Source organism: Netta rufina, assembly GCF_964035555.1.
Source record: "Netta rufina genome assembly, chromosome: 6".
NCBI classification, from domain to species: domain Eukaryota; kingdom Metazoa; phylum Chordata; class Aves; order Anseriformes; family Anatidae; genus Netta; species Netta rufina.
This window is the reverse complement of record NC_140129.1, coordinates 18,970,052-18,988,803: the sequence shown is the minus strand read 5'-3', so window position 1 is coordinate 18,988,803 and position 18,752 is coordinate 18,970,052. Positions and strand designations below refer to the sequence as shown.

The 18,752-nt window shown below is 37.4% G+C and overlaps 1 protein-coding gene across 1 annotated transcript in view; it reads left to right on the top strand.

Annotated features, from left to right (window-relative positions):
• Positions 1–18,752, top strand: part of RAPGEF4 (Rap guanine nucleotide exchange factor 4) — a gene marked incomplete at its 3' end in the record, with an annotated part of 149,016 nt that overhangs the window by 97,289 nt on the left and 32,975 nt on the right. Inside the window, exons 8-15 of the mRNA XM_084289457.1 lie at positions 98–107; positions 1,001–1,184; positions 7,401–7,485; positions 10,519–10,579; positions 11,323–11,399; positions 12,414–12,560; positions 13,523–13,638; positions 16,913–17,001. Of these exons, the coding sequence (XP_084145583.1) occupies positions 98–107; positions 1,001–1,184; positions 7,401–7,485; positions 10,519–10,579; positions 11,323–11,399; positions 12,414–12,560; positions 13,523–13,638; positions 16,913–17,001 (769 nt within the window). The remainder of the gene's footprint in view (positions 1–97; positions 108–1,000; positions 1,185–7,400; positions 7,486–10,518; positions 10,580–11,322; positions 11,400–12,413; positions 12,561–13,522; positions 13,639–16,912; positions 17,002–18,752) is intronic.

The following is an 18,752-nucleotide window of genomic DNA, read 5'->3' as shown; positions in this document are numbered from 1 at the left end:
CAAAATCAGCACTCCAAATATCCCAGTGGAGAGATCTGGGATTTTATGTTAGTTTTCTGACTGTGTTTTACATCACCTCACAGTTTCCACTTGACAGGATTTACTGGGTAATGAGATGTTATAGCCCTCAAAAGGGCAGCTTTCTAAACCAATATTCATATCTGAAGTTTTGCATGCACGGTTTTATGAAGTTCAGAACAGCAGCCCTGTCACAGTACACTTCCAGTCATTGTCTATTGTGCTTCCCATGTCCCAGGGAGAAATTTCCACCCTGAGAAGACAGATTGTTTCCACCACTTCCGTTCCCTAAAGGGTGTAGCTTTAATTCCTGACAAATACTGTCTTGAATTCCCAAGATCATGTTACTGCAACTGCATCGTGACAACCAGCTCAACACACCACTCTGACTTGCTTGGAAGATTAAGAGTTTGTCTTTTGTTGTGTCATAGCCTCTCTTTAGAAGTCTTATCTTGGAAGACTGTCCATTAAGTTCTCCACTAAGATAGAGGTCAATGAACTTGGCTTTGGGAGTATATGTTGATGATGACATTTCTGGAACATGAGAAAGAGTTTAGATGCTTCTTGATCTGTTACCTTTCAGCCCTGTCTGGAACAGGTATGGTAAGGTGGTCATGTCAGAGAACACATCTTAGAAATTCATGTTATAACTATTTTTCCAGTTGCTTAAATAAAACGGTTTGAAACAATAAGAACAGAAGCAGATCTAGTAAAGAAGACATACACACACACGTATATGCACATCCATACCGCATATAAATTGAAGTCTTTTGAAAGTATTTGTGGTACACAATTTAAGTGTCTCCTCTATGTTATATAATTTGGACACGCATGAGAAATGAACGTGATTTACATTTTTGCAGTTCCTCTGTTTTCTTTCTCTTCTTTACTAATCCATCTGCAAAGTACAATGCTATGCAGATTTCTACAATTTTAATTTGAATGAGGAGAGATTAGTGTTTGATATGTTCTGTTTTTTCAGTGGATCAGGAACACTACTTTCAGGACAAATACTTATTTTACCGATTTTTGGATGATGAGCGTGAAGATGCCCCTTTGCCAACTGAGGAAGAGAAAAAGGAGTGTGATGAGGAGCTACAGGACACTATGCTTTTCCTGTCTCAGATTGGGCCAGATGCTCATATGAGGATGATTCTCAGAAAACCGTAAGCAGATTATTGAATTAATATTATACACATGCCTTTTTTGTTACATGGGAACATGGGGAAGCTATATATATTATCAGGCATCCTTTAGCCAGTTTTTTCATTTCAGTACCAGTTTGCTCAAACTCCAAAGTCTGTAAGTCAGTATTAAATAATTTCTGGTCCTTATTCATGCTTATAAATTGAACTGTGTATTCAGAATAGTCATCAAAGGCTATGAATGCTATCATATCTTGTGGAAAATGCAGCATTATGAGTTTTTATTTCATTTCAGAGTATCCCTAAAAGTAAGGTGCAGATTCCATTAACGCTTTCAGTGCTGGCATGCCATTCAATTAATTACACTGCTTTTGGTTATTGCAAATGAATGGAGTGGTAGGGCTGGCAGCACAGCAAGTACCTTTCAATTACAGTCGTATGTGGCAGCCCTTAATTAGATTCATCTTTGGTAGAACTTTATTGAATTGAGACTGGACTTCCCCTGCTGTAGCTTACTAGCAAGGTGTGAAATGTGGCTTTGTTGATTTATTTATCTATTCTTATCATTATAAAATAGTATTTTGAGGAAAAAAAAAAAAAGCTTTCTGTACATAGGCTGCATAGGATGTCTGCCTAACCTTTTCATAGCTATCCTATATCCTCTCACTCATCGGTTGGCTAACCATCTTTTCACCAGTACATTCTGGTCACACCAAAAACTCTGATAAAGCCCTTTTCTACAGGCAGCTTTATAGTGACTTCAAAGCAACTAATATAAACTGTTTGATCCTCAATTGAAAGCAGCCTCCTTATTATGCAGGTAGTGTTTAGGGGCCACTGAAGGCATACTTTACTGCTAATAAAGTGCACTGAGAATTACTCAAGGTCACCCTCACTAACAATTTACTTGTAAGGGTTAGTTCAAGAAAGGTAAGTACACAAAGCTGGATCCTACTCCTTCTTGAGGCCATTGACAAAGTTTGCCTTTATTATGGGATAGGCTCAGGTCCTGGCTACCATGTGAGAATATTTTTATACTAAAAATATCTTGAATCGATTTAACGCACATGCTTGTTCATGTTCTGTTTCTATCTGTATTCTTTCCCTGCTCCATTCTTCTCCCAGTGTTACCTGTTTAGATCATAAGCATATTTGCACGTTTTCCTGACTTACTCTGTGAATAGAAGATAGATGACACTTTTCCAAGAACTCAGTGAAAGCACTGAATTTCAAATAGTACAATCAGATATTTGTGCTCATAAAAATAGGTAACACTGCTGTTCAGCAACAGTTTTTAAAGGATAGCTTCTCTTTCCTCTGCTTGGTAGTTTTCTAGTCAAGAACAATCAAAAGGAACACTCCCTTCACACAAAATGCATAGGCAAACCAGTCTGGCAGTATGGTGCACCTGTAAACCTTTATGGTGTCCGGGAAGCGCAACGTTTTCTCCTCCCAAAGATGTCCACCACATTTTCCACTGAGGAGTGAAAAAGGGCTTCTTACAGGCATGAGTAGATGCCAGTCATTAGGAGGCTGTGAACAGCACCTTGTGTGCTGTGACCCTGCAGCTCTGAACTGTCTCCTTTGCCTCAGGCTGACTGAGCAGGCTGGTTCTTATGGAATTGCTCCCTTAGGTTACCATGTTTTTCAGCAGCCTGCTACATTCTCTTTCCGTCGTGACTTTCAGAGCAGCCAGTGTAAGTTTATGCTGGCAAGATCAGTGTTGATTATCATCCACGCTCCTTGCAGAGTTGAAAGGTTGGCATGGTGCTGTGAAAAGTATCACTCTCCCCCCTGTGTCGTCACTTGCACAGCATCACCTGAAAGAATATTCATAGATTTTTCATGCAATATAGTGAGGGGAATGAGGTTTTCTCAAGACTGACAGCCATCTGACATCTTTTCCTATCCCTATCCCTGAAAGTGCTTATTTTTGCTGCCCTTTGATCATGGAAGCAAGTTTGTGCTCTCAGGCACCATATTAACTACTGTTCTAGTATTCAGTTTACATATATTATGATCCTGCTAGTTGAAAATCCAGTCTGTGCTGAGGTGTATCAAAGCTACTGAAATCTCTGTGAATCCTCAAAGCCCTCCTAGTTTTGACTAGACACCATTACAGCAGCCAAAAGTTCAAGGAATTGTCAGGGCTTTAGAAACACTGGCTGTAGCTGACCTGCACAGGACTCACAATTTTCAAACCGACACAGCTGCATTTTACAATAGTCACCATTTCCGGAGAGGTTACAGAACTTCGATAATTACTGTGAAAGAAATAATACAATATTCTTTGATGAGAAGATTACTTTGAGAATTTGATTGTATAATGAAGCTGTTGCTTTGAAAGGTACTTTCTATTGTTCAAAATCTGAAAATCTCTAGCAAAAAGTGTCACTTGTTTTGACAGCCAACTTAAAAAATTCTCTGTTTATTACATTAACTGCAGCATTTTAACTGTCAAACTGTGAAAGAATGTTCTATAGTTTAAAAAACAGAATAGAGCTCAGGGAATTTTTGGCAGGCTCTTGTTGCTATTGGATTTTCTTTTTTGATTGGTTAGGTTTTTTTTGGAAACACATACACTATGAATGTGAAAATAGCCTTTTGTGAGGTGGCAAACAGCTCTCTGCTCCCTATAATGCCTGGAGCACAGGTGCAGACCTTGAGCAAGTCCCTGGCAAAAAATGTTGTGGAATTAATACATCTCTTCCTTACAAACTTCTCAGTCCTTCAGTGTGAAAACACATACTGAAAATATATTTTCAGTTATTTTTAGCTGATTTGAATAGTGTTCAGATATAGCTAACTTGATGGTTAACCCTAATGAAATAGGATGTACAAAGTTGGACACAATAATAACAGAATTCTTTAAAGAGAGGATGATGTTCATTAGGAAATAGTATTTAACTCCAATGGATTATATTCTGTTTTAATACTCCAGTAAGTTAACAGTATGACTGAAACAATAAGTTTGTGTCATACGTTCTTGGTAATTGTGCTCAGCAAATTTTATTCTCAGCACAGAGGGTTTGATTCCGTATGTGATCACTAAATAAATTTTAGTGTCACTTGCCGAAGTAAGCTGGACAGGATGCTAGGGAGATCTAAACTTAGTAAACAGCACAAAACATATATATAATAAAACAACAATTTAATTACTGCTATTAATCTATAATTTCTTGAAGGTACTGTAAAAATTAAGCAAACTATATTTTCTTTATTGTTTTTATTTATATATCATGTTCCACCTGGCTATCAGTAGTCAGAACCATACTGGATTTTTCCATAGACTGTATTTAGTTCCATAGTCCTTGGTGGGGATTCCTACTGATGACGATTAATGAAGTAAGCATTATTCCTGGGACAGGAAATACAGATTATCTTTCCACATATCAGTTCACTGATATTTGCAGATATTATTTGTGGTAAGTGGTATTTATGGAGTTAATCAAATAGCTTAGATTCAAGTACAAAGATTATGGAATCAGCTTCCATACTCACGTAAGTGAACATGCATTTGCTTCCACACTCAGATGCAGATAGTGGGTAAAATTATTCTTGTCTCCTCTGTATTCTTTGTAGTACTTGTAGGCAAAACTTGTACTCTGGAAAGATGCTTATTTGACATACAATCGCAGTGTTATGGAGCCTCTGATCTTTTCACTTGTTCTTACCAACTCTGAATTTTCTGGTTAATTATATTGTTTGTGTGTACATGGTTTATCAGTGATTAAGTGCTGTGTTATTGTCAACATCCTAGTCACAGAGAAGCTCAGTGTTTCTGACCTTGATAAATTCTCCAAACACTGAGCAGTTTTTTATTGATCACTTAATACCACCTGAGTTTTCCTATCCATTAATGTGCAGCCTCGTTCTCTATACCTATGCCATTTATTATCCTGTCTATAACCAGCTATTGCTGTTAGAATAAGTCCCCTGCAGAAACTAGGTCTTTACACAGCAGGATCCTACAAATCAACATCAGTGGGTCACTACACAGGTTTTACAGAAGCAGTGATGCCTAATATCTCTCCACATGACATCTGCAGAAGCAGAAGTAAAGACTGGGTACATCCACTATAGATTGTCAGTCCTCCCAGTGTGCTAACACAGGAGACAAATGGACATACTGAAAAAAGAGTGCACCCTTTTGTCTTGACAGAGATCTGTTGTAGTTAGACATCATCCTTTCATATGTTAATTTCTTGTAGGGATTTGTTAATTTGATACACTACCTTATCTGTTTTCCAAGATACGCAAGCTTTGCAAGGGTGCAATAAAATTAATGTTGTTATTTCCTGTGGGGAGTACTTTTTATTAAAATCTTTACCTTGTGGTTCTTAAATCTCCAGGGAAAGGTAGATGGTACTGGCTTATCTTTATTCTGTACTTAATTAAGCTTCTACTGCCCCCCATAAATCACTAGGAGTGGCAGCCTTGTAATTTCAACAGATTTAGAAATAGAAAAGAGTAATTTGAGTCACTAGAGGGCATAGCAGTACCAACTCAGTTTGTTTCTCCCCAAATAATTTATACCATTCTGTATGAAAAAAAAAAGGATAACTTGAATTTCATCCAAGGCATTTTTGTTATAAATTGGTCTTTCATCTGGGTAATAATAAGTGCATGTCACCGGTAAATGAAGAACAGATGAAGAATACAGCTTGCTTGGCAGAGAACAGGTCAGTTGTCCTTATATTTTCTAGGACTTCTGGATGTAAGAAATACTGAAGAAGTCTCCATCAAACTTCTTTTGCAAACAGATGAAATATAACAGAGTGACATGATTGCTGCTTACTCCCTCTGTCTCTCACATGATTTAGACAGACTGTTGAACCAAAGGGGATCAGGCAAAAAAACTGTAGAGCGCTATATGCAGGAAGAGATTAAAAGTTCCTCACAAGCTCTAACAAATCCTTCTCGTGAGTACTAGTCATTAGGTCCTCCAAGGCATCTCTGACACACTGCAGTCCTTAGAGCATTTGTGCCATTTTTTTTTTAGCAATCAGAAAATTTGCCAGTGTATAGATGCTGCAGAAACACAATTATTTAAATCACAGTAACAGCCTCATTTCTTGTTGTCCTATAGGAGGATTATCCCTTCACCGATGCATGTTTTTATTCCTGGCAGCATCTCGTGTTTTTCAGTGAGAGGAGTTGGAATAGCAAGTGGTTCTTTCTTACCCAGGTGGCTAAACAGCAGCACTCAGCATTAACTCTGTGGCAATCGTAGTGTCCACCAAGATGCACTGCTTCCTTCTGGAATTTGTTCAACAGAAATCAAATGCTCCTTTACAAACCACTGCTACAACTAATTAGTGCTGCATGTGAAAAAAAGTAAGGTCCCACCCATGGCTCAGGAGTCCTTGTGGAAGGAACAGATCTTAATGTATCGTTTCTGATTTATCTGACAGTTTTACATATAGAACACCTGATTTCATCAGGCAAGCTGTCTAACTGGGATCTCTGTAAGATGGTTGCCATGGCTGCTGCTCGGTGTCATTCGGGTGGTTTCATAGGGCTTCCATCCTTTGTGTGTTTCAGTCCTCCAGCCAGAACTGTCCTTTGTCCCTGTAGCCAATGTGAATGAAGTAAAGGTGCTTAGGATCTGCATTCTTTTCTGTAGCCCTGTGCGTACTGTGTGCTTGTGACAAAAGTGGGTGGATGGCAAGCCCTGGTGAGGAGCAGGCCATGGCCAGGATCACTGGGCAGTGCTTCAGTGAGGTTCAACAGCCCTGCTTCTGCAGGACTTGTGCTTCAGGAGACTTGTGCTTGGTAGAACTGGTGCTGAGCATGGTGTTGCCACCAGTTAGACCTGGTTTACAGCTAGGATGTACGACAGGGTGTGTGCCCGCACCCCTGCAGCACAGAGGGCTGGAGGTGCACCCAGTGAGGTGGCTCTGGACTCTGCATGGCCTTTTCATAGTATTGCTCTACACCAGTCTGGGCAGCAGTGTTAAAACTCAATGTCTTTTTTAATTTAAACTTGCTGGTTGGGGCAAGAATGTGCCCATTGTGAAGGTGTAAAAATGTCCAAACTAGTTCCTTTTCTTTTCTTGACTTAATGTAATACTGTTTTCCTTGATTTACTTTTTCTCCTTCTGTAAAAGACATGGTTTAATTGAGTGACCTATTCAGTAGACAGTACAAGAGTATTATGGGTTGTATTGTACTTCTCTGAAGCTATTATTTTGGGCGTTTATTACATTTTTCTGTTATTTAATTTTCTACCTGTAGGCCTGGCCAGAGAACTATAGATGATTTAGAAATTATATATGAAGAACTTCTTCACATTAAAGCCTTATCTCATCTTTCTACCACAGTAAGTGTTTTTTTTTTAAACATATAACTGATTGCCAAAAGGGAGGGTGAATTGTGACATCTGGTGATTAGAACTGGAGCTCATACAATCCTTCCTATTTATACTTTCTATGCAAAGAAGTTATTCCCATCTGTGGGGATCATCCAAGATTGTCCTTTGTATATCAGCTAAAGTAATCTCTACGTGTTTCTGCACAGTCCGTAACTCACTTGCTTGTCACAGGTGCCTCTGTCTGGGGTCATACCTGAGTTTAAATTAAGATGAATGGTATCTGACCTCACACCTGGGACTGTAGTGCTATTGAGATTCAGCAGAAGAGATATCCGATTTCTGCATGTTTAGGAGTCTTGGCTTGAACCAGTTAGGAGGAGGAATTACACAGTGAAGAAAGGTGTACTGTGCAGTGCTGGCTATTGGAGCTTGGTCCTAGATTGAAGGAAAACCTCCTCATGTGCATTCCCTCTGAATAAGCAAGGGCAGTGCAGTGAACCAGGAATAAATTACATGGAGAAAATTCCTGGAGGAGAGAATGCAACTGTTTAAAGTCTCACCAGCAGTGACACACTGTGTAGGCAACTGAAATGAGCTAAATAGCTCTTGGTAACAGCAAGATATGGGTCCTTTCAGAAGAAGGAAGACAGTTAAAAAATAGATTTTTTTTTTTTTTTTTTTATAACAGCTTCTTTGGAAGCTCTTGATGATTTTAATATTTTGCAGCTATCTTGGACAGATGCAGCTAAATATGGAACTGCATTACAAAAAGATAGTACTCTGCAAAAATATAACATCTGAGCAATGTTTTTCAAACAGATTATATGTCCAAAGTGGGTAACTGAACTAAGAGGGAACAGCCAGACAAAATCCTTTAGCATATTTGGTAGGTGGAAGAAAAGGTATTTAAAGCAAGTTTCCTCTGAGAGCCAGAAATGACACATTTTAAATCAAACAAAAGAAACTACCTAAGACAGATACTGACAGTGGAGAAGACTTTTGATAATACAGACATAACGCAGAGAAAAAAAATCTTAAACATCTTATTTCCTGCTCAGAAGAAATTCAGATTTGAGCTTAGAATCTACAACAAGCAACATATAAAAATATTGTAAATGATATGAGCTGCAAGAAATAATTGGCATTTTGAAGAAATGCAAGAAGTGCAGTTCAGTCCATGTTTTTATTAAGAATTTGGAAATGTCAGTGTATTATGTGTGTCATGAACAGAAGCAGAGGACAGAAATCACTCCTAGCTTAGAGGGATTCTTCAGAGAAGCAAGAGACAACATTGTTCCTAAGAACCAGAATATCAATGGTCAGTCAACTTGAAAGCAAATGGAATGTTTATTAATTTTAATCAAGGCATGATTCCTAAAGTAATAACTTTTTTAGATAAGCTGCAGGCAGCAGGAAGTAAAGTAGATAAAAGTCAAGTTGCATGGTGGTGAACTAATCCCTGCTAGGGAAGCCTATGAACTTAATGTATGAATGAAAAACAATTATATAATACAGTGTTAGAAACAAATCAAATTCTTGGCTTCATCAAGAGGATTCATTCACTGCAGAGGCAAGCGACTGAAACAATGGAGAAGATACCTGAGGATGTATATGGGATATGAAAGCCCTCTACAATGTATGGAACAGTGCTAATGATGGCATACTTCCTGACCTTGTCAAAGCTTCTTTGCCTCCAGACAGAGGTTGTAAAAGAGTTTGATGGACTAATAGTTAGGGAAACAACAGGCCTGCAGGAGTGTTCACTGGTCAGTGTGCTAATAAAGAATGTCCAAGCACCTCTATAAATCCCTCTTCTTTGCCAGACTGCAAACAAACAGGGAATGCTTTGCACTGTCTGTCAGGAAAGAGTCTGGGGAGGGGTGGCTGGTGAGGGATGTTTACTCCTGGTGCCCAAGAAAAGGTTTGGTACATGCCTTTAGGATATCAGAGCCTGAATTTGTCTACCCATCTCAGGAGATACTGTCATCTGGATTGTGTCCAGAATTTGAGGGTTCCTCCCCAATTTTTTCTTCATGGCCTAAAGGTTATTCATCTAGAAGTACAGCTGTTCTCAGTTCAAACATCTAGGAGAACAGCACAGAAACGCTAATGCTAATAAGACATTGGAGCATGCTTTTTATCTGTATTTTGCACTTTCAAGTTACATAGTAGTCCTTCTGAAACATTGGTTATCACCAGCTGAGATTCTCTGAAAAGAATCCTTCTGCCTGGAAATTGGCCTCAAAGTCCATACAGATCTGTGGTTGTGTGAAGAGAGACATAAGGCACACAGAAAATTTCAGAATAATATGAGCTTTGCAGTGCTGCTCTCACTTTGTGAAAACAATGCTAACAGTGTTTACTGTGAGGAAAAAGTGGTTTTAAACAGCAGCTGTCTCACTAGAGACAAGTGTCCTGACACTCATAGGAGTTAATCATACCAGCGTAGTACAAACCCAGAGAAGAACAGGTTGACATCAAGTGCAGCGTCACATTCTCCAGTTCCTGAAAGAGCTAGTGAGCTGGACATTTTGTCTGAGAAGCTGTCAGGCAGAGATGGGTCTCAGCAGGTCCATACAGCTGTGCCTTGCAGCCTGATGCAGCAGAAGTTGCCAAATTTAAGTCAGTAAGGAGAAGGGTACTGATTTCTTAGGGAAGAGCAGCAGCACCACAGAGCCCCGTAGGGTAATTGACAATTGATAGCAATCTTCTGTAATAAATTAGTTATTACTGTTTGAATTTTTCCATCATGTTAATTGTTTATGATGGTTTCGCTTGTATGTATACAAAAAAAGATGTGGAGAACTATATCTTAAGGATGCCCTTATCTGAGCTGTTTGGAGAGAGTAAATGTAGAGCTCATGTTAAGTGAAGCCAATTGTTAGGGAATAGGACACTGAGTGAAGTAGACTGTCTGGCTGTGTGATTCTGAATGAGTGCTGAACAATGCAGCAGGAAGAAAAGGAGTGGCTGGGTTATATGTAATAAGGAAGGATAAAATACTTATAAAGACTTATATAATTTCTCTCTATATATTTTAAGGTAAAGCGAGAATTAGCAGGTGTCCTCATTTTTGAGTCACATCCCAAAGCAGGAACGGTCTGTAAGTAAAAGGAGTCTTGTCAGATCATCTTTCTTATCTGTGGCATGAGCATTAAATTCTTAATGTTTAAATGACAAGAGCAAAACTTAAATGCACTCTTCAAACTTGACTGGCAGTCAGCATTCAAAAACTGGGTAGTAGGTGTTAATTTCACCTGTTGCTAATTGTAGGAGCAGTAGCAAAATTAAGTCTATATTCTTGGTTGGGTTTATGCATCATGTATGATTTGGATGTGTTTGTATATGGAATTTTGATTTGGACCAATCTTTATGCAAAAAATATTTTTTTATTATCCTTGAATTAAAAAGCCATCTTACTGACTTAAGATGTTAGATTCCTCAGATCTATTTATGCTGATAAGTTTTAGCAAGGCATTTATTTATATTTAACAAGATCAAGTTCACAGCTGCTAGGGAATAGTTAGAACACTACTTTTAGTGGAATCTCAATCTGTGTGCTGATTAGAAACTGATAACCTGACGTGTATTGATAAAGTCGTTGTTGCAATTGATGTGGAAAATAAAAGCAATTTTCACATCAGTGTTATAAAATAATTGCTACATGGATTTTTTTTTCCCAAAATTTGAAGGCAATTACTTTTAAAATCATAGTATGACCTTTTTCATGGCAGTCATTAATATGACTGCAATAGAGTTACCTTGAATTTTATAGAGTGCAGGATCTAGCCCATTTATGTTTTGAATAACTATATTCTCACCATAAAATCTTTTTCTCTTTTGTAGTATTTAATCAGGGAGAAGAAGGTACTTCTTGGTACATTATCCTGAAGGGATCAGTAAACGTAGTCATTTATGGCAAGGTAATTTTTTCAGAATTCTTTTTATATGATCCTTATTATTGAAATTGGAAGAAAAAACTTTGAAGGAATACAGTTTAATTTGGAGCAGAATTGCTTTGTCTGAGGAAACAAATTGGATGTAATTTTATTAAGAAATGATCCAGTGGTTTCAATTATTGTACTTCTAGTTGATTGCTGTATAATTTTGGTATATATTACACACTTTCTAAGTGTAATTCAACACAGTTACAGCAGTATCTTTAGGACAAAGCCGTTTGCTGGAATTCGGTGAATTTATAGACTTGCATCTCATGGGGGTTTTTGTCCTGCACCTTTTAGCACCATCTTCCCAAATATTTGTACAACTAATATTTATCACAGGTATTAGGCACATCTCACAAGTGCTGCTCTGTGACTAGTGGTTCTTGGGTTGAATGGACACCTTCTAAATTTATGGAACCTCTTAGTAAAGTTGTATACTGAAAAGCATGTCTAATGTAGCAATCCATTGAGTTTTTAAAAATCCCTGTTTCCCTAGTGATTTTTCATTCAGTGAATAAGATTCCTCTGTTCTGAACATCAAGCATTCCACCAAAATCTAGCATAGGGACTAATGGATTTCACGCCACAAGGTGGGCCAGGTTCTCTGTTACTATAAATTCAAGTAAATGGAGCTCTGCTGATTTATGTCAGCTGAAGATGTAGTATTATGTTCTGCAAGCTTGATGATATTTTTCAGGGCCTCTTTAAGAAAAGAGAACAACTCAGCAGCTTTCTTCAGCAGGGCTAGAAGAGTCCTTCGTGCTGAATGTAATTTTAGAGAACAAGCCAATTCTTTTCTATTCTTGCCTTTCTTTAGTAATAGTAATAACCAGCTATCAAGTATTGTTTCCTAGTCATTATTTTGGCTTTTGATTTCCTGCCAAATAGATTTGTTTTGGTATTTGATTGTGAAGTCCGGTGTTTGTACAAGGACTTTCAATAGACTCCGCATTAATGATGGGTTTCTGCATGTAAATGTTTTCCTCTGTGCAGGGTGTGGTATGTACTCTACACGAAGGAGATGATTTTGGCAAGCTAGCACTTGTGAACGATGCTCCTAGAGCTGCATCTATTGTTCTGCGTGAAGACAACTGCCACTTCTTGAGAGTAGACAAGGAGGATTTCAACAGAATCCTTAGGGTAAGCGTGGGAAGGGCCACCCTGACAGTATGATGTCAGAACTTCCAAATCTTTCTAGAGTCTTATCTTATTTGTATAGGTATATTAATAACCATATTTGAAGTGTCCCTAGTTGTGGAACAGAGATATGACATTCTAGAAGATCAAATAAAGTATAATTACTTCTCTTTTTCTGTTCCTCGCTTAGCCATGAAAATGTGACCAAATGTAATCTTTTGTCTCTCACATTCCTGTGGTCTAGAATTTGCCAAGTGCTCTCTTTGGCCTGGTTCTGTCTAGGCTTTCTAGGTGATCTCTTATCCAAATATTGAATAAAACAAGATGTCTTGTTCTAGATAAATCAGCGTCAGGTGCCTTAAGCTCAATAGGTTCAAGGCAAAATCAAGTGGCAAATTTAATAAGGTACAGGTGAATACACGGATATCTTTATCAGAGAGCTCTACAAAGATATTCCCAGTTGAATTAATTAATTAATTAATTCTTAATTCCCAGTTATTAATGTTATGGCAGATGTGTTCCAACGTTCAACTGTAATTCTGTAACTGAAACCTGCATCCAGATACAAGCTGTTTTGTGATCATTCATAGTATAGAAAGTCAAAGTTAAGTTAAGTTAAAATTATGCACAATAATGATCATATGAAACTAGGGGTAAAAAAAATATATATTACATGTAGAAAATTCTGGAGGCACTCTCTCTTTTGGAAAATTTCTTTTCCTTTGGTGTATCCAGAAATTTTTCTCATGGTTCTTGCTCCAATCTCTCCAATGATTCTCTGACTTTACCTCAACACCACTGCTTCCCTCTTGATTATGCCTGTTCAAAAATAAAATAAAGTTGGATAAAAACAGGGGAAAAGAATCAACCACAGAGTCTTTGTGTTAGAGGGTCATTCATTTTTTCAGAGTAACTACTTATCCAAATTGGTGCAATTACTTTCTTAAAAGTAACTTGTCTTGCAGGATGTGGAAGCAAACACTGTAAGGCTCAAAGAACATGACCAAGACGTCTTGGTGTTGGAGAAGATCCCAGCAGGAAATAGAGTTTCTAATCAAGGAAATTCACAGCCTCAACACAAGTATGTTTTCATTCAATAGTGCACGTCAGACAATGATTAACTTTTTCTTATGGCATTATTATCCAAACAATAGCATATTCCCCCTTTTTCAATAGCATATTCCCCCTTTTTGTGGAAAAATGCAGAATATATAAAATGTTCTTTTTATTAATCATCAGCCAATCACATGCCTCACAGTGGATAATATATCAATTTCCAGCAGCATGACTATGACTTTTCACAATAATTCTGTGAAGATCTCACTGTAAAAACGTGTCTCACGTAATAACTTCTAAATAGACGGCATGCGGAGAATGCTGAAACCCTATTAAGCAGAGCTACTATGTAAAAGAAACAAGAAAAAGGCATTGTTTTATTGTTAAGTATAAATATTTTCATTCTGGATTTTAAACTCTGGATTCTAATAAGAGTTTGCTAGGTACAATTTATATACAAATGAAGATTTCATGCAATGAAAATTGCACAGCTTATCTTACAGAAGAGGTTTGCACTGTAATAACAATATTCTTTATATTTTCTTTACTTTCTTACTGAAAGGGGAAAAGTACAATTCTGGATACTACTGTGATAAGAGTGGAGTGAGGCTATTATAATTCCAAATGTTGGTAAAACCCCTAAAGGCTTTGTAAATGTGTTATTTACAAATGGATGCACAATTTCTTGTCACATAATCATTTTCTTTAGCAACGCTCGAGCAACTTCAACAAAATAAGCACAAAGAAGTTTTGAATCCTTTACCTTGCATCTTACTTTTTCTCAAAGAAAGAGCAAATTTACTATGAGATATTTTGGGTACAGTTTTTATCTGAGCTGGGATTTCACATACACATTTTATCTTTATAATTGAGTATAAATATTTGTAAAGATCTGTGAATGGTTAAACAAACCATTGCTTGTATTTTACACATTTCACACATTTTAGAAACTGCCATTTCATCTTCCACTTGATCTATTGGAAAAATAAACTATGTTCCTAGGAAATGATGTACCCTTAGAGCAATTTTTTCCTGTCTAAATGGGGGAAATGACTGCAGTCAGTAGATTTGCATCAGCATCTGGTATGCACGGTGACTCTTTCATAGATTTAAATCCGTTTTATTTGGTCTGATAAATTTTTCATACTTTCAAAAGTCAAAGTTTTATTTAAACACATTCTAAACACCACCTTCCCTGAAAACTCTTTGCACCAGCATTATTTCTATTATTTTACCTTTTTTTGTTGAGAATTTGATGAAAAGTAGCTAGAGATAGTTATGGTCCCTGGTTATTTTAAAATTTACGTTCCTGGAATTTTTGCAGGTAAAGCTCAGAATCTGCTTTCTATAAATATTGTATTAATTTGGTCAGCTTTTATGTATTATCAGTGTGCCAGTAAGGGAACTTTTGGTAATAACTATGACAAACAGACACAAGCTACATGAAAGAGGAAGCTACTTTGAATGTTCACTGGCTGGTTTTCAACAATCTTTGTTAGCAGTGTGTTGGCAGCATCTTTTTGTTTAAAATCTTCAGAATGAGTTCACTGGTTTTAAAGATGTCATTTCTTTTGTTTCTTTTATTAATAGATAAAAGTAAGTGGCTGCATTTATGCTCAAGACTCTAAATCAAATTACTGGCCTATTCGAATTTCCAGAATGTGTTTACTAGAATGCATTGGTTGAGTGCTCAGTACTTATTGAAAATCATTGGGCCCAAAAGAGAGACTTAACAGGGACCTCTTCTTAAAGGCTTGCTGCTTTGCTCTTAAATAGGTAGCTCACATCTCTGATACCACTACAGATGAGCTGCCCTTTAAGGATTTGCTCCCAAAGCAGGTATGTAGTATTTGAACTAGAGAAATGTTCTGCATCCCGGAGTTGTTTCCCCAAGACATCAAGTCAACGAAGAAACTCGTTTTCTTCTTGGGGAAAACTTCACTTTTGGAGCAGATCCTCTGAGTTGTGATTTGGATTCTGCTGCCTTTTCTCCTGGGGAGACACGGCTCCCTGAGCCATGCTTTCAAACAGTGACAGCTTTGCTTGGAAGAACTAGCTCTGAAGTTCTCACTCCCATGATCTAACTTCTCTCTTTATGGGTGATCACACTCATGCAGGATAAATTCAGCAGCCCTGCAAGTCACTCCACTGTTCATTTTCGCTTTCATATTCAGAGTACAGCAACCTGTGATTTCTCTGCTTCACTCACTTAGATACTTGGTTAGTATCTCTGCGAGAATGTGCACTGGCTTAACAAGTGTTTGTGTTCTTGGGACATCAATACAGTTCTTCCAAAGGGGTTGGCAGGTAAAAGAACTGTGACGGTCAGCGCTCAAAGTGAGGAGGAGCTCCCAGGAGCTCAGCTCCACCACTTATTTCTCAGCAGGAGCAGAGTATCTTCACTTCTCGGGGGTTTTTCTTTCTTTCTTCCTTTTTTTTCTTTTTCTTTTTTTTTTTTAAAGTTCTATACTTTATCAGTTGGATTCCAAAAAAAAAAGAAGAAAAAGATGCAAAGATTGGAAGAATGGAGGGAAAGATTAAAAAAGAAAAATCCAATCTGCAAGGAAAGAAAGAAAACTATGGCAGGACAAGTGTAGCAATATCCTGTGATATTCTGCTGGTACTTAAAATGTTGCCAGCGTTCTTGCATTAGGCAGAGTAACCTAACTATTGCACTACTTCTCCCACCTCTTTTAATTTAGTCCTGGAAATGGTACATTAGTAAGTTTATCCACTTGCAAAAACTTACTTACCTCAGCTATCTAAGGCATTACACAAATTTGAAGGCACAATGTGGTATTTCATTATCTGTTCCCATCTTCTCAGACCAACCCCTATCTGTTGCTGGAGGACATTGTTTCCTTGCTCTGACAACGATACACACTAGTTCTCATTTCATGCTCAGAGTAAGTCTATTAAGACCCTCTAATGACTATGAATTGCTATCATTACTGAAGTATTCATTCTCAGTGGAGAAGCATTTCTGATTGCACTTCCCCAGGTTTACCCCAGTGCAGCTCTGTTGATTGCAGTGTAACTGTGGTGATGTTATACTGGAGTACTTGTACAGGGAGGGGGCTGTCTGTCATCTTGTACTCCCTGGGTAGGTTGGAGAGTGTTATTGCAATACATTTCACAGGGGGTAACAAAGATTGTGAGTGGTTTCATCCTAAGACACAGAGATTCAGGTGCAAGTAGGTATTTGCATTTAGTACTCCTTGTCTTCTCACTGGTATGCAGTTTTTTCTTGATTTTTCATTTTGCGTATGAGATGCTAACTGCTCCTTTCCCTCCCTCAGGTATATTGTGATGTCAGGAACCCCAGAAAAAATTTTAGAGCACTTTCTAGAAACTATGCGCCTTGAAGTAACTTTAAATGAAGCAACAGGTACATGACAAAAGCTGTGTCGTTATTATTACTGCATATATAGCAAGCTGGGGATACACTGCAACATGTTGTTTTGAAAAGCATCTGGTGGTAGTTTTTCCCAGAAGCAGAGCCATCCAGCCTTAAGAAAACTTGTAGAGCTTAGGGAAATGGTTTAGTGGGGACTGTTAGCGTTAGGTCAGAGGTTGGACTCGATGATCTTGAGGTCTCTTCCAACCTAGAAAATTCTGTGATTCTGTGAAACATAGAAAATCTAGGATTAGAGACAACAATCCAGTCCTCCTAGTCTGCTCTGTTGTATTCATATTTCTGGTTCAGAGTAGAACAGCATCTCAAAAAGAATCAAAAAAAGAAATCTCAAAAAGTGCCAGACCACTAGTCAGAACTTTAAATAGGCACAACCATAATGCCAGAAAAGAGCATGCATTAACCGCCAGATGATAATGGTACTTATAATTACTGTTTTGGTTGTCACTTAATACTGTGAACTAGCTTGATTCCTCCAGCCATTGTATTGTGTTAGGATATGTTTTCCCAAATTTTCATATCTATATCACATTGCATTTAAATTCCTTGTTTGTGATAACTTTCCCATGTGCAGGGAAAGAAGACTTCTTACTCAAAAGAGTATGTGCAATCTGGGCTAGGTCCCAAGAATGCAGGTTGCTGCAGCTGCACTTAATAGGCTGCTTTTCATTTCTGTAGGGAGAACAGCCAATTTACATCTAAGGATATATATATTTACTGATTTACTGTCACTAAGTAATTTAGAAAAAAAAAATAATTTAGGCACAAAAAATCCTCCTACTTATGATAAAGTCATGCAGAGACTTTTACATTAACCTAAAGGGTATTTCTTTAGCAAGTTTTTTAACATTACAGATGTCTAAGAAGTATATATTCTAAGGTGTTCCTAAGTGATCCACAATTGATTTGTTACTGAGCTCAGAGTACTGGATAGTGGGCCATAAATGGTGTAAGAATTGAAAGATTACAGAAATCCATTTACACTGTGTGTATTAATCACTTTTAAAAATAAAAATGAACCTTTTCATAGGTGCCTAATTGTTAGGATTACAAGCAGAAAGTTGTTCTTTAAACGTGCAAGTATATAATGGCAAGTTCACTATCCATATTATGGATGTGTTATATATGTTTCTAAATTGAATTGTTTTTGAAATCCTTTCAAACTTAGCCCCTGGTTATCCAATGGGACAAAAATGGCACAATTCACAAACTAAGCTATTTTTAGAATATAGGAGCTCAGAGAACTAGAAATTCTAATTTTTGCTTTATGCAATACCTTAATTTAAGAACAGTTAAAGTTCACTTTGGTATATTATGTAAATAAAAAGTCCCACCATTTTGGCAGTGCTTTGTCAACTTAGAGATATTCTCAAACATGAATTACAGTGAAGCAATGATGTAATATTAGGTTAACTCTTATATCACCATATTTTCTCTCACATCATTTACTTACAGTGTTTTTATGTTTCTCTTATCTCAAAAGTTGCAATGTAGTGTTGATACCCCAGAGTACTGTGTTTATTGTATTTCAGTGATTCCATGTAAGACTTGCATAGTTTAAAAGTAAAATAAAGTTTATACTGGCCTCTGCAGCTAGGCTGGATAAATCCTTGTTATTACAAGTACAAAGATAAGGTAAAACTGGGATTTACACTAGCACTAACACACATCACATTAAGTGAAAAAAGAGCTTTCCGTGTTGTCAGATTAAATATAAGTACTAC